General features: G+C 41.1%; 1 protein-coding gene across 2 annotated transcripts in view; it reads right to left on the reverse strand.

Moving 5' to 3' along the window:
• Window positions 1-14,571, reverse strand: part of LHCGR (luteinizing hormone/choriogonadotropin receptor) — a 272,805-nt gene that overhangs the window by 57,085 nt on the left and 201,149 nt on the right. For both annotated transcript variants that reach the window (XM_077282451.1, XM_077282452.1), the window contains one exon: window positions 3,410-3,484. In XM_077282451.1, coding sequence (XP_077138566.1) covers window positions 3,410-3,484 — 75 coding nt within the window. The remainder of the gene's footprint in view (window positions 1-3,409; window positions 3,485-14,571) is intronic.

The raw sequence follows: 14,571 nt of genomic DNA on the forward strand, positions 1-14,571 counted from the left end.
ATGATTGGGCATGGACTTTCTTAGGGATTATGCACATGGCCGTATTTTCGCTCCGAGTGTGATCCAACAAAACATCGGATTGCACTCGGATCAATGATATTCTAATTGGCGGTGCATGTGTACCTTGGACTGATCCGGACCAAGAAAATAAATCACTAAATGCCCGAGTTTGATTCCTGTTTCATGAAGACAACCCTAACATTCTGTGATTCGGATCGCACTCGGCCATGCAAGTCAGTGAGTGCGTGGAAATCATCAGGACACACTTGGATGACATCTGAGAGCAGTCTGACTTTCATGGACTGATAGAATGTAGAAGATGGATATTTTTTTGCCTCCATCTTCTCCTCATCGGAGAGAATCGGATCACACTCACACGAGGGAATACACGGTCATCTGCACTTAGCCTTACAAATAGAAAACCAATGACCTGGGAGGTCATAAAACTAAATTTTTTTACTAAACATCAAATTAAATGAGGGTATTACTTGTAGTGAATTGTTAAAAATAAACTGCGCCTAATCTGGCAATTTTTAACATGTTATATAAGCTATTGCTTCTAATTATCACACAATGGCACCCCGGGGTGCCACTACTAATTTTCAGGATAGGACATTTAAATTAAAACAACAAGTCCCCCTAACATGTTTCACCGTGTTTGTGGCATCATCAGGGGATGATAATAATAATAATAAGAATAATTGCCATTGTCCTATCCTCTGATGACACCGTCAATGCGGTGAAACACTTTACATTTCATATTAGTAGTGGCACCCTGGGGTGCCATTGCGTGACAATTAGAAGCAATACCTTATGTAACAGGTGAAATATTGGCAGATTATGGGAAGATTCTTTTTAACAATAATCTACCAGTAATTCCCTCATTTATTTTGTTCTTTAATAAAAGTTAAGTTTTATGGCCGGTTAGTGAGAGTTACGTAACGGGGTTCTCACCTTCTGCTTTCAATTAGCCTTACAAATACTCATTTTACCTCTTAGAAGCCCATATAAAAGGAGCTTAAATCACGCACCATATAGACCTCGGTGCTTGGATCCTCATCAAAGTAAGTCCTCATTCAGATGTCTGATTTTTATTTTGCAAGTAAGAATAAACAAACCACGTGCTGATTCTGATTTTCATTCTTTTCTGGTCCATATATTTTTTTTTTACCATCATTGTGGCATCCATTTTTCTGATATTCAATAGTGATGAGCGAATATACTCGTTACTCAAGATTTCTCGAGCACGCTCGGGTGTCCTCTGAGTATTTTTTAGTGCTCGGAGATTTAGTTTTTCTTGCCGCACCTGAATGATTTACATCTGTTAGCCAGCATAAGTGCATGTGGGGGTTGCCTGGTTGCTAGAGAATCCACACATGTACTTATGCTGGCTAACCAATGTAAATCATTCAGCTGCGGCAAGAAAAACTAAATCTCCGAACACTAAAAAATACTCGGAGGACACCCGAGCATACTCGGGAAATCTCAAGTAACAAGTATATTCGCTCATCACTAGTATTCAAGTAAAAAAAAAATTCAAGCTTTTCCTACCCATCAAACACTAAAAAACAGACAGCACACAGATCGATAACACATGGATAACATGCGTGTGCTGTCCATTTTTTCATGAACCCATTGATTTCAATAAGCGAGATGGATCCGTGAATTGGCCAAGTTTTTTTTTGTGTTGTCATTCGGTCTGCAAAAAATCAACGGAAATGTGAACAGACCTATAAATTAAAATGGAAGTCTGAATGAGGCCTAACATTTATTACTTATTGTGTGGATAGTTAATAAATGATTTAGAGTAGAATATCTCAGTAGCCTGAAACCAACACCCCATCCCGGGTTTTGTTTTCACTGCCCTTGGAGCATGAAAAAAAAAAATCTCCATTTTTAACTGTATTACATCAGCAAAACCTTAATGGAGCGTGATTCAACTTAGCCATAGTTAGATCAGAATAAATCATGGCCTCCGTACAAATCCACTTTGAGATCTTACTACAAATCCATTATGAATAAGCAGCAAAATCTGAATTTGTGACATATGGATTTGCTTTTTTATTTAAAGGGAACCTGTCACCACGTTTTTGGAAGATGGGATAAAAATAGCGTTAAATAGGGGCAGAGGTGGGCGTTACATTAGTGTGTTTGTTATGCGTTTATTACCCACCTAAGTTGCCGAAATACCTTTGCAAAGTCTCCGTTTTCGCCTGTCAATCAGGCTGGTCTGGTCAAAAGGGCGTTGTCTTCCCCCAGATTTTGCGTAGTTTTCCGTTGGTGGCGTAGTGGTGTGTGCATGCCCAAGGTCCTGAATCCTCTGCCAGGGGATTTAAAAGAGCGCGCTGTTCGTTTTCATTGGTGATCGGTGGGCGCGGCCATCTTCCTTTGGCCGCGCGTGCGCAGAAGCGGCGCTCTGCTGGCCGCGGCTTCAGGAAAATGGCCGCGGGATGCCGCGCGTGCGCAGATGGATATCGCGGCGGCCATTTTCCTGAAGCCGCGGCCAGCAGAGCGCCGCTTCTGCGCACGCGCGGCCAAAGGAAGATGGCCGCGCCCACCGATCACCAATGAAAACGAACAGCGCGCTCTTTTAAATCCCCTGGCAGAGGATTCGGGACCTTGGGCATGCACACACCACTACGCCACCAACGGAAAACTACGCAAAATCTGGGGGAAGACAACGCCCTTTTGACCAGACCAGCCTGATTGACAGGCGAAAACGGAGACTTTGCAAAGGTATTTCGGCAACTTAGGTGGGTAATAAACGCATAACAAACACACTAATGTAATGCCCACCTCTGCCCCTATTTAACGCTATTTTTATCCCATCTTCCAAAAACGTGGTGACAGGTTCCCTTTAAGCCTGAGCCAGAATTCACAGCCGATTTCACCACACTAGACGTGGAGTGAACAGTGGTAAAAAAAAAAATCCATATATTGTGGATTTTTTCTTTATCCTTTATTCAATTATAAAATATATAACAGAATCAGAAAAGAAAAATATAATTTACAAATGTAACCCAACCTGCTCATGCCATATCCCATGAGAGAGGAAAAGAAAAATAAATACTTACAAATACAAAAATAAAATATATATAAAACTAAAAAAATTAATAAATAGTTAATTGAAACAAATAAAAGCTATTTAAATGTGAACAACTCTGTCTCTTTTTTTGCTTCTTTCTTTTCTTTGTAGACATTTCTAACAAGTTTTCACAAATTATAAGTATTTTTGGACGACTTAGTGCCATGTATTTTTAACAACAACCAATTTCTTTCTATAGTGACCCTCACCAAATTGCAATAATTAACAATAATAGTTAATTGTAACCATTTTTTAGTGTACGGACATACACGAACAGCCTTTTCATAAAATTAAAAAAATATATATATATAATAATATACTTACAAAATGAAATTTACTTCTATCGAGAAGATTTTTGTGACATCCGGAAACTTGTGAATTCCTGTGTTACAAATACTCCTACAAGATATGAAAACCCCTGTAAGTAAAGCGGCAAAGCAAAACGATATAAAAGTGTAACCAATATTATTATTACGTTCCACGGCAATTGAAAATCTCATCTACACGAGAGTGAAAGCAAACATATTTCCACAAGTAGCTATTTATGATGGAAATGATGGCAATAAATATGTAAAGTGGGCTCGTATCATGTTATGGTGGTTCTTTTATTAACCGCGGTCTATAGATTTAAAAAAATAATTGCCTATTAATGCGGAGTAACATGAAATTGTAGGTAATGATGAGGGCCCTAAATCTGGTGGGACGCTCCTGAATAGATGCCTCGCAATTTAGGTGATTAATTTCCAGGTTGCTATTCAGTTCTATAACAGTAACCCGAAGATGTCACGTAAAGAACACAATTCATGATTAAATGAACCTGCAGCCTAACGGGTCATTGTGCAATATGGAGGCGGCCAGGCAAATGTTGAAGTGAGGATACTAATTAAATAAAATAAGGTCTGGAGGTTGAGTTTCCAGGCAATTTCTGGACGTCTAAAGGGGGAATGTGTGTTGTTAATCAAACAGCGAAGGTCACTCCAGACCTTGTACTTTTATGAGATTACAGTATTAATATCTAAAGAAACTGCTGACAACTTGATGTTTCTTTTATAATGTTGTCATCATTTTTTTTTTTTTTGTAACACTATTTTCTTGTAAGATTATGACCGGCAGCAACTGACTGCTCAGCTCAGCTCAGCACACAAGGTATAATTAGTATCTCAGGACGCTGGTGGGAAAATTAGAGATGTACAATCAGGTTTACTACAAATATTCACACAGAGATTTCACATATATTTTTTACAACAGTTTTTTTTTTAGATTAGTTCCTTCCATGAATATTTGTCTATATCTATATATCTAATTTTCTATTTAACTTTGCATATAATTTAAAGACACTAAACCCACATTCACTAAACCATAACTACACCCACTAATTATACACATACTACATACACTGCACACAAACAAAATACAGACTATACATAATATAAACAGACACGCTTCACACACGACTGCACACACACTAAATATACTACACACACTACATACACACACAGTTCACATACACACACACTTTACACACACTACACACATTATACACACACTACAGACACTAAACACTAACTACATACAGGCTATACATAACACAAAGACACACGGGCCGGCTACACACACTACATGTACTACACACATACTACACACACACTACATATGCACACAATTCTCATACACACACGGTATACACACACTCATTACATGGACTACACACGCATGCACTATACACATTCCACACACTATTTTACTCACACTGCATACACACACTCCACACACTATACACACACAATACACACAATCACCTCACACATTCACCACAGACACACTCCACTGCACACACCTGCAACTGTGCCTCATCATCATCTTCCTAATTAGCCAAAATTTGCCGTTCTTCACTGTCATCTTCTTGTGGTCGAGGCAGCTCTAAGTTTTGTGCATCACTAAACAACATATCCCCCTGTCCCTCTTGGAGCATGCATTTGAGAGCCCACTATCAAGAAATGTTGTTCTTAAGAGCTCCTCGGAATGTCCTAGTGTGGGATCATTATTCATGGTGGGAGGACGGAGGATCAGGGTAAGGATTAAGTGATCCAGACTGTAGGCTGGTGAGACTGGACCGTGTGGAAGACTGGGTAGTGCTGCCAAGCCTGCTGGAAGCATTATCTGCTATCCAACCAACCACCTGTTTGCACTGATCTGGCTTCAGAAGTGGTGTACCGTGCCTCCCTGAAAAGTGGGACAGGAACCTATGTGTCGTGAATGGATGTTTTTCTTGTGCTCAAGCAACAGGCATAGTCGCAGCTGCCCCTTGTCCTCAGCATCTGCGTGCACCATCATCTGCACTTCCACTTCCATGTACCTTATCGCATGCCTTATGCATTTTGTAATTGCTAGGTCTCTTGAAACCAAGATTATTTTTAATAAAAGAAAAAAAAATTGGTCACCTGCAGCAGTTAAAGTGTTTTTTGGGAGTTTAATATCACCGTAATGTAACAGAAAGTATGCAAAAGTGTATGAATTACAATCAAATTAAATCCAGAAAAATGTTTCAACACTTTTTTGGAGTGTTATATACCACAGAAATGTACCCCAGACCACGTAACACTGTATGGCTGAGAAATTTAAGAATGCAACATTTTTCAACACATTTTTTCACTTTTTTATAGATTACAGTAAATGTACCCCAGACCACAGAATAGTGTACGGATGAGAACTGTTATCCAGCCAATTTGCTTATTTGTAGTGTTAGATAACATCACAGAAATTTACCCCAGATCACGGAATAATGTATGGGTAAGAAATTAAATCCAGCTAATTTTTTAACGCTTTTTTTGAAGTGTTAGATATCACAGAAATGTAGCACAGCACATGTGAAACTGTATGGCTGAGAAATGTAAGCCTGGAAAAATTTTTAATGCTTTTTTCAGTTTTATAGATCACAGAGATTTACCCCTGGCCACGTAATACTGTATGATTGAAAAGTTAAGCCCTGCAAAATGTTTAAATGCTTTTTGGCTTGCTATATATATATATATATATATATATATATATATATATATATATATATATAAAATTAATCCAGAACACAGAGTAGTGTAAGGATAAGAATTTTAATTTAGGGTATTTTTTTAATGATTTTTTTGAGTGTTATATAACACAAAAAAGTAACACAACTCACATAATACTCGATGGATTAAAAATATATTGCATTTTTTCATCCCTCCTTCAAAAAATGCAGCTATTTATTTGGATTGCACAGCCCTAATCCCTGTCTATTGATTGTATTCAGTCACTCTCCCTACTTTTGTGACTCTCTCTCCCTTCCAAGTCGAAATGCAGATTGCATGTGATACAAACAGTAAAGCAAATGATTAGCCCTTAGAAGGCCTGCTAGTATGATGGCTCAGCTTCAGCACCAGTATCAACACTACAGGCCTAAACAAGCTCTCTCCCTCCAATGTGAAGTGTCACAGAGCTGTGCAGTGACATCAGTGTGCCGAGACGGGTGGTGCCTGTTCTTTTATAACCCCTGATGATGTCACATGGCCAGCCAATCACAGTAAGGGTACCGTCACATTAAGCGACGCTGCAGCGATAGCGACAGCAATGCCGATCGCTGCAGCGTCGCTGTGTGGTCGCTGGAGAGCTGTCACACAGACCGCTCTCCAGCGACCAGCGATGCCGAGGTCCCCGGGTAACCAGGGTAAACATCGGGTTGCTAAGCGCAGGGCCGCGCTTAGTAACCCGATGTTTACCCTGGTTACCAGCGTAAAAGTTAAAAAAACAAACAGTACATGCTCACCTGCGCGTCCCCCAGCCTCTGCATCCTGACGCTGACTGAGCTCCGGCCCTAACAGCAGAGCGGTGACGTCACCGCTGTTGCTTTCACTTTCAGTTTAGGGCCGGCGCTTTAGTGTCAGGAAGCAGAGGCTGGGGGACGCGCAGGTGAGTATGTACTGTTTGTTTTTTTAACTTTTACGCTGGTAACCAGGGTAAACATCGGGTTACTAAGCGCGGCCCTGCGCTTAGTAACCCGATGTTTACCCTGGTTACCAGTGTAAAATATCGCTGGTATCGTCGCTTTTGCTGTCAAACACGGCGATACACGGCGACCTAGCGACCAAATAATGTGCAGACCTTCTAGCAGCGACCAGCAATTTCACAGCGGGATCCAGATCGCTGCTGCGTGTCAAATACAGCGATATCGCCATCCAGGTCGCTGCAACGTCACGGATTGCTGGCGATATCGCCTAGTGTGACGGTACCTTAATGCTGCAACCAAGATGGCTACGGCATTACAGTGACGCACCAGTAATCCATGCATGCTTATTGGCTGTGTAACAAGTGCCAAAAAGGTGGGGCGGGGATTTGAGTATTACATAGAGCACCGCCCATTACTCACCGAGTAATGAGTACATTCGAGCACCGTGATACTCGAGTGATAACTGAGTTCGCTGATGCCTAGTAATTACTGAAGCAAACACTGGATGACATACTGCACTTACTGATAGACTGATTTTATTGCACTTACTGACATGCTGCATTTACTGACACAAACACTGATGACATAATTCATTTACTGAGATGAACACTGTGTATGTGCTAGTAGGGAATGACCCTCAGCGATATAATGTCACCCATCTAATGAGTGACATGAGATGATTTATTTTCTTAGCTGGAGTAACTGAATTCCGGTACGTTGTTGCGGACATACAGACATTGCCTGTGCTCTGCGTGATGGCAGCGCTTATTGAGTAATAAGCTATTTCTTTCATTGCGATGCACTGGAGGACAAAGCTCATTATTACATAGCAGGAAGCGTGCCCCTTATAAATAGTGACAGCTGAATTCCCTCCTCATTGTGCCAGCAGCAAACTGAATATTATTAACACCACAATAATGTCCAACAGTAATCCTTTGGCATCAATCTTGAACTGAAAGATAACTCTGATCTTGATCAATTTAACACCTTAGATATTATTGTTAACCACATCATCAAAATATAAAAATTATCAAAACACATTAATCCACCCATTCCTGGCCTTTGCCAGTGAACAACATAAAAAAATAAAAAAAAATAAATGAAGAGACACGAGGGTCAGTGGGTGCTCTCTTCCGCTGTCCTGGCTGTCCTTAGAAAGACCGCACAGACCTGGGCTTATCCCACTGAATGCTCATACTCCTTTCCCGTGGTCATAAAACTACTCAGACAGCAGAGGATGAGTGTAACACAAAGGCGTGATACTTTATTTGATCAACAACAGTCAATAACATATAGTACAGTCCAAGCAAATACACAAGATGATGCAAATGACAGAGTCTCACCCTTCTGCTGGCTCGCTGGGAATTAGAACATCTGCGTCTTCCGGGCATCCAGCACCAACTACCCAAACCAGTGGCACCCCTCTTTTTATGGGCACCCACCGAAAGGAGGAAGCGGTAAGCTTAGGAAGCTTACACAGGACATTGATGTATGTGGCCAGGTTACTTAATTGTCTCAACCTGGGTTCTCCAAATGTGCACCTTTTTCTACCACTCAATTTTCCATTAATATGCTTGGACACAGCACTCTGTGAACATTCAGCTTCTTTAGCAATGAGCTTTTGTGGCTTACCCTCCTTGTGGAGTGTGTCAACGACTGCCTTCTGGACATCTGTCACGTCAGCAGTCAGTGATGACATCAGAATGTATGGGCTCCGGGTTGTATATATTAGTGATGACATCAGAATGTATGGACTCCTGGTGGGTATATATTAGTGATGACATCAGAATATATGGGCTCTTGGTGGTATATATTAGTGAAAACATCAGAATATGTGGGAACCAGCCAGAATTTATAACATATAATTTTTCATAAATATTTATATTTTCCATTAAATTAAAAATGTAATTGTAATATTCTATATTGTGGGGTCCCTCTGTTACGCCTCTTGGAAACACAGGACTGTTTTTTATTATTCCATTTGTCAAAAGGGTGTGTCAATACACAGTCATGGATTAGTCAGTGTCAAACTGTGTAAGGGTTTAAAAGGTAATGTTTCTCCTAGTGGAGCGTGACATGCTTGACATGCGAGGATAGGCAGACTCATAGACCATGCAAATTGCCACTTCAGAGAGGAAGAGGACGAGAACTCTAGTGTCACCTATTGGAAGTAGCAATTATAAAAGTCAATATCAACCTTGTAATCAAGTATCAAGTATAGTTAAAGGATCGATACTAACGTTTAGGATTTCTACTTCCAATCGATAGCAACAGAGCTCAAGTCCTCTTCCTCTATGAAGAGACAATTTGTAATTTTCATTTCCCAGAGTAGCATTGTATGACCTATAAATATCCTTACACTGTCTTGGTGCTCTCAACAATGAGAGACGTTACCCATTAAACCCCTGCCAAGAAGCCTCTAATTTTGCCAAATCAGACATCTTGCTTCGCACTGAGGAACAAACACCCTGAAACACATATCAGTTAATAGAGTGTCTGGTTTGGCTTTTATCCTAAGTCATGTGGCAAGGCTCGTTACAGGGTACATATTGACTTTTAGCATTGCTACATAGAATAGGAGGTGCTAGGGTCTAAGTTCTCTTACTTCCGGAAGAGAGATTTCGCATATTCCAAGGAGGATGTCAATCTTCTAGGACCCTTAATAATCAGCTGTAATCTGTGTGGAAACCTGGCCACAAATGTCTAATTTTCCTGCAGGAAAATGAATCATTACATGACACTGATTAAAGTCATTAGCTTTTCTGATACAGACGCATTAGGTCCTCTAGAGAGGGAGAAAAACTTTTCATAGCTACTCTCTACTTCAGATCTTCAGATAGTAATGAGGGTCCCAGATAAAAGACCTCCCCCATTACCAATATTAAAAATCTTCTCAAATCAGTCGGGGTTTGACTATGGATACCCCTTCTGACTGTTAATCAGTGAACACCACTGCTACAACTCCATACATTTTGTAGTGACTGTGCCTGTTATTAGACAGCTCTGTCCCATTCAAGTGAAGGCATAGGCACTAGAAAATCTAGGAGTTTGCCTTGCAAACAATGAAAGCAATGGGATGAATGGGGAGTGCAGAAGTCCCTAATGAGGTAACTGAAAGTTTGATTCCCACTGATCTGATATTGATGGTCTTTCCTAAAGTCATTGTAACTACGTTCCAGAAAACACCTAAGACGTCCTAATTCATTATTTACAGGGAAGTGAAGGAGATGAAAGACAGATACAAACAGGGAGATTTGAATTGAGGAAACCAACCAGATTAATGAGGATCAACTGTTAAATGGACAATACGCATTTCAGGGATGGACCATCACCATCCAAAGATGAATGCAACATAAAACATTATTCCTATACCTTATATATTTAGAATGAGCTGCTTCAATTATACAGCAATAAAAACGGCTTGGGGCAACAAGGTTTTTTAGATTCAATTTTTTATTTCTTCTAAAAACAATGTTATGGGCCTTGGGCAAATGCATAGTGAAATCAGGATCATTTCCCAAAATGAACCAATATTTATTTAGCAAACTTCTCAAAACATTAAGGGACTTGTGAAAAGTGGTAATGTAGGTATATCCAAATTAATTGTCATTATTCTTAGTGATGAGCTTCTCTACTACTTTCAAACTCTTTGTCCATAATTTTGGTCAAACAATCTGACTGGTCAAAGACTTTGGTTCTATCATAAGCATTACAGTAGTGATGAGCGAGTGTGCTCGTTACTCGAGTTTTCCGAGCATGCTTGGGTGTTGTCCAAGTATCTTGGGCGTACTCGCAGATTATGTTTGATTCCTCGCAGCTGCATGATTTTCAAGATACTTGGAGAACACCCGAGCATGCTCGGAAAACTTGAGTAACGAGCACACTCGCTCATCATTAATAAGCATCCTTCAAAATGCTACTCAGCACAGGGTTACAAACCCAAATCAATTGAAAAAAGTACCCAAGGTATAGTAGAAAATGGCAAAAAATGGGAACCAAAAACATAACATTTAATAAAACTATTAAAATGACATGACACAACACCAAAAATCAAACATATATTTAGCAAAAGCTAACCAGATAGGAAGCTGATTATAAGTCTAGAGACCACTAGCTAATATAGGCAGACTTCCCTGCTCCCTTAACTTGAAGCAGTCATTAAATTGATAGACCTTTATAATCAGGCAGAGGAAAGAAACAAGGCACATAGATCCAAAAGAATAATAGTACCACTGCCAGCAATAATTGTCAACATGACCAAATTTTTACACATTAAGAAATTCAGTACCACTGATAATCATATAGATCATGTTGACAAAGAAAAGATAGGGGGTACATGAATAATTGGAACAATCTCACCATGAACCCTCCTATTACAGTTGAACAGGAATCCGTAAGGCTGATACAGGATTTTTCAAACCATTCCTGGGAGGTGGCCCAAAAATGTGGATGTAAATACAAGCTCCATGAAGTTGAGATGATTACACAAATGAATTAGGTTCCTCCTGAGTCCCTGTCAAATGAAGAACAACGCATCCATAAATCTCCTAGAGAAGAGGATGTGACCCATCGGCAAGGGGGACTGCCAAATGTGGAGGGTCTCGAATGCCCCATGAATAGGTTGGCATAGCTGGGCGTGAATCTCGTCCTCATTGCACAACCTTTAACCTGCCAATAGGTCACATACTCAAAGGAGAAGACATTATGAGTATGTACTCAATAGTGAGCAAAAGAAAATCCCTCTGATAAGTGGGGATGAAAGTGTTTTGACGTACAACAAAGCCAAAGCAGCCAATCCCAGCAGATGGTCAATGTTGGAATACAAGGAACTAGCATCAATGATGAAGAAAACACATTGAGGAATAGGCAGAAGCTTTCTAAGTTCCATAATTAAATGGGAAGAATCCCATATGTGGGGATATAATTGAATTGAATTACATATTTCTGAACGAACAAATCAACATAACGGGAGAGGTTTGCCATGATGGATTTTATCCTTAATTCATTATTGAATGAATGATCCATTACAACGCATACTCCGATTCTTACCCCTTGATCTCTATTATCTGGTCATGTCTTGAAATGAAAGCCAATCACTGCCTGCAGCGGTGACTAATGTCAATCACTGATTGGCTGAGTGGGCATTTTATGTCATTTTTGGTGCGACAGAACCACTATGCAGAGATCAGTGGGGATCATGCAAGCATTGGAGAGGCAGCTCAGGGAAATTGATGAGGGTTTGAATCCCTTCTTTGTTTTTTGTTATCCAGTGTGAGCCCTTTGAAAAATCATTTTCATCCATGGGACAATCCCTTTAAATTCAATAAACTCTATTTTATGACTATTTTGTTTTTTGTTCTCTGCGCTTTCATAAATTCAGTGAATCACTGAGCCATTTATCAAACCAAGCAACAAACAGACAGAATGGTTCTGCTAATTACATTTCAGGCCATTCAAGCTTGATGTCTCCAGATTAATAGCTTAACACTGACTACAGTGAATGCATACATTGACTTTCTCTCCGTGTTGCTCCGGGGGTAGAATACTGCTCTATGCTCATTCACTTGTAGGTATTTATTTTTATATAAAATTGCCAGCAGCCTGTCTTGACATGGAATACGTGCAGCGTTAACACTGACAGATGCTCATTCTTTGCCATTAGAATCTATCATCCCTTATAACCCTTTGAAGTTTCATACAGTCGTCAGACCAGCTCCTGTTGTAGCCGTCATTAAGTAATAAGTGTCAGCGACCAGGGCTAATCAGTAACCGGACAGTGAGTTGGTTGTCATAATCACATGAAAGACAACATTGGCAATACGGGCAACACAAACCAGAGCACATGCTGCAATACTGAATCAACGTAATCCTATTAATTCTTTCCAATAAAAGAGACTGATACAAGATGATTATTATTATTATACATTTTTATAGCACCATTTATTCCATGGCGCTTTACATGTGAAAAAGTGGGCAAATATAGACAAATACAATTAAACATACGCAAAAAACAAGGCATACAGGTACATAAGGAGGGAGGACCCTGCCCGCGAGGGCTCACAGTCTGCAGGGGATTCGTGAGGATACACTAGGAGAGGGTATAGCTGGTTGTGTGGCTGTTCAGTAGGTTCAGGATCACTGCAGGCTGCAGGCTTGTTGGAAGAGGTGAGTCTTCAGGTTCTTTTTGAAAGTTTCTATGGTAGGCGAGAGTCTGATGTGTTGTGGTAGAGAGTTCCAGAGTATGGGGAAGCAAGGGAGAAGTCTTGGATGCGGTTGTGGGAAGAAGAGATGAGAGGGGAGTAGAGGAGGAGATCTTGAGAGGATCAGAGGTTGCGTGTAGGTAAGTACTGGGAGACCATGTCACAGATGTATGGAGGAGACAGGTTGTGGATGGCTTTGTATGGCATTGTGAGGGTTTTGAACTGGAGTCTCTTGGCGATATGAAGCCAGTGAAGAACTTGGCATAGGGGAGAGGCTGGGGAATAGCGGGGAGACAGGTAGATTAGTTGGGCAGCAGAGCGTAGGATTGATTGGAGTGGTGCCAGAGTGCTAGAGGGGAGGCCAGAGAGTAGGAGGTTGCAGTAGTGGAGGCAGCAGATGATAAGGGCATGCACTAGGGCTTTTGTGGTGTCGCGGTCAAGGAATGCACGGATTCGGGAGATATTTTTGAGTTTGAGATGGCAGGAGGAGGCAAGGGCTAGGATATGTGGCTTGAAAGAGAGGGCAGAGTGGAGGATCACCCCGAGGCACCGGTCTTTTGGGACTGGGGAAAGTGAGCAGCCATTGACATTGATAGATAGGTCTGGTGGAGGGGTAGAGTGAGATAGGGAAAGATGATGAATTCTGTTTTGTCCATGTTCAGTTTTAGAAAGTGAGCAGAAAAGAAATCCGAAATAGCAGACAGACAGTGTGGGATTTTGGTAAGTAAGGCGGTGAGGTCAGGTCTGGATAGGTAGATCTGCGTGTGATCAGCATAGAGATGATACTGCATACCATGGGATTCTATGAGCTGTCCCAGGTCGAAGGTGTAGATGGAGGAGAGTAGGGGTCCCAGAACTGAGCCTTGAGGAACACTGACAGACAAGGGGCGGAGTGAGGAGGTGGTGTGGGGGAGGGAGACCAAATGTTCGGTCTGTCAGATATGATGAGACCCAGGATAGGGCCAAGTCTGTGATGCCGAGAGATGAGAGGATCTGCAGCAGAAGGGAGTGGTCTGCAGTGTCAAAGGCAGAAGACACAGCCAGGAGAAGGAGGGCAGAGCAGTGTCGCTTGCTCTTGGCAGTTAGTAGGACGTTGGTCACTTTAGTTAGGGCAGTTTCAGTTGAGAGATGGGGTCGGAAGCCAGATTGTAACTGGTCAAAGAGGGAGCAGGAGGAGAGGTGGGAGACAGTTCAAGATGGACATGTTTTTCCAGTAAAGACACAGAGGATGGGTCGAGGGAGGGCTTTTTGAGGATGGGTGTGATCTTGGCATGGTTGAAGGATGAGGGGAAGGCACCTGTTGTGAG

The sequence above is a fragment of the Ranitomeya variabilis genome, chromosome 2, assembly GCF_051348905.1.
Source record: "Ranitomeya variabilis isolate aRanVar5 chromosome 2, aRanVar5.hap1, whole genome shotgun sequence".
Taxonomy (NCBI): domain Eukaryota; kingdom Metazoa; phylum Chordata; class Amphibia; order Anura; family Dendrobatidae; genus Ranitomeya; species Ranitomeya variabilis.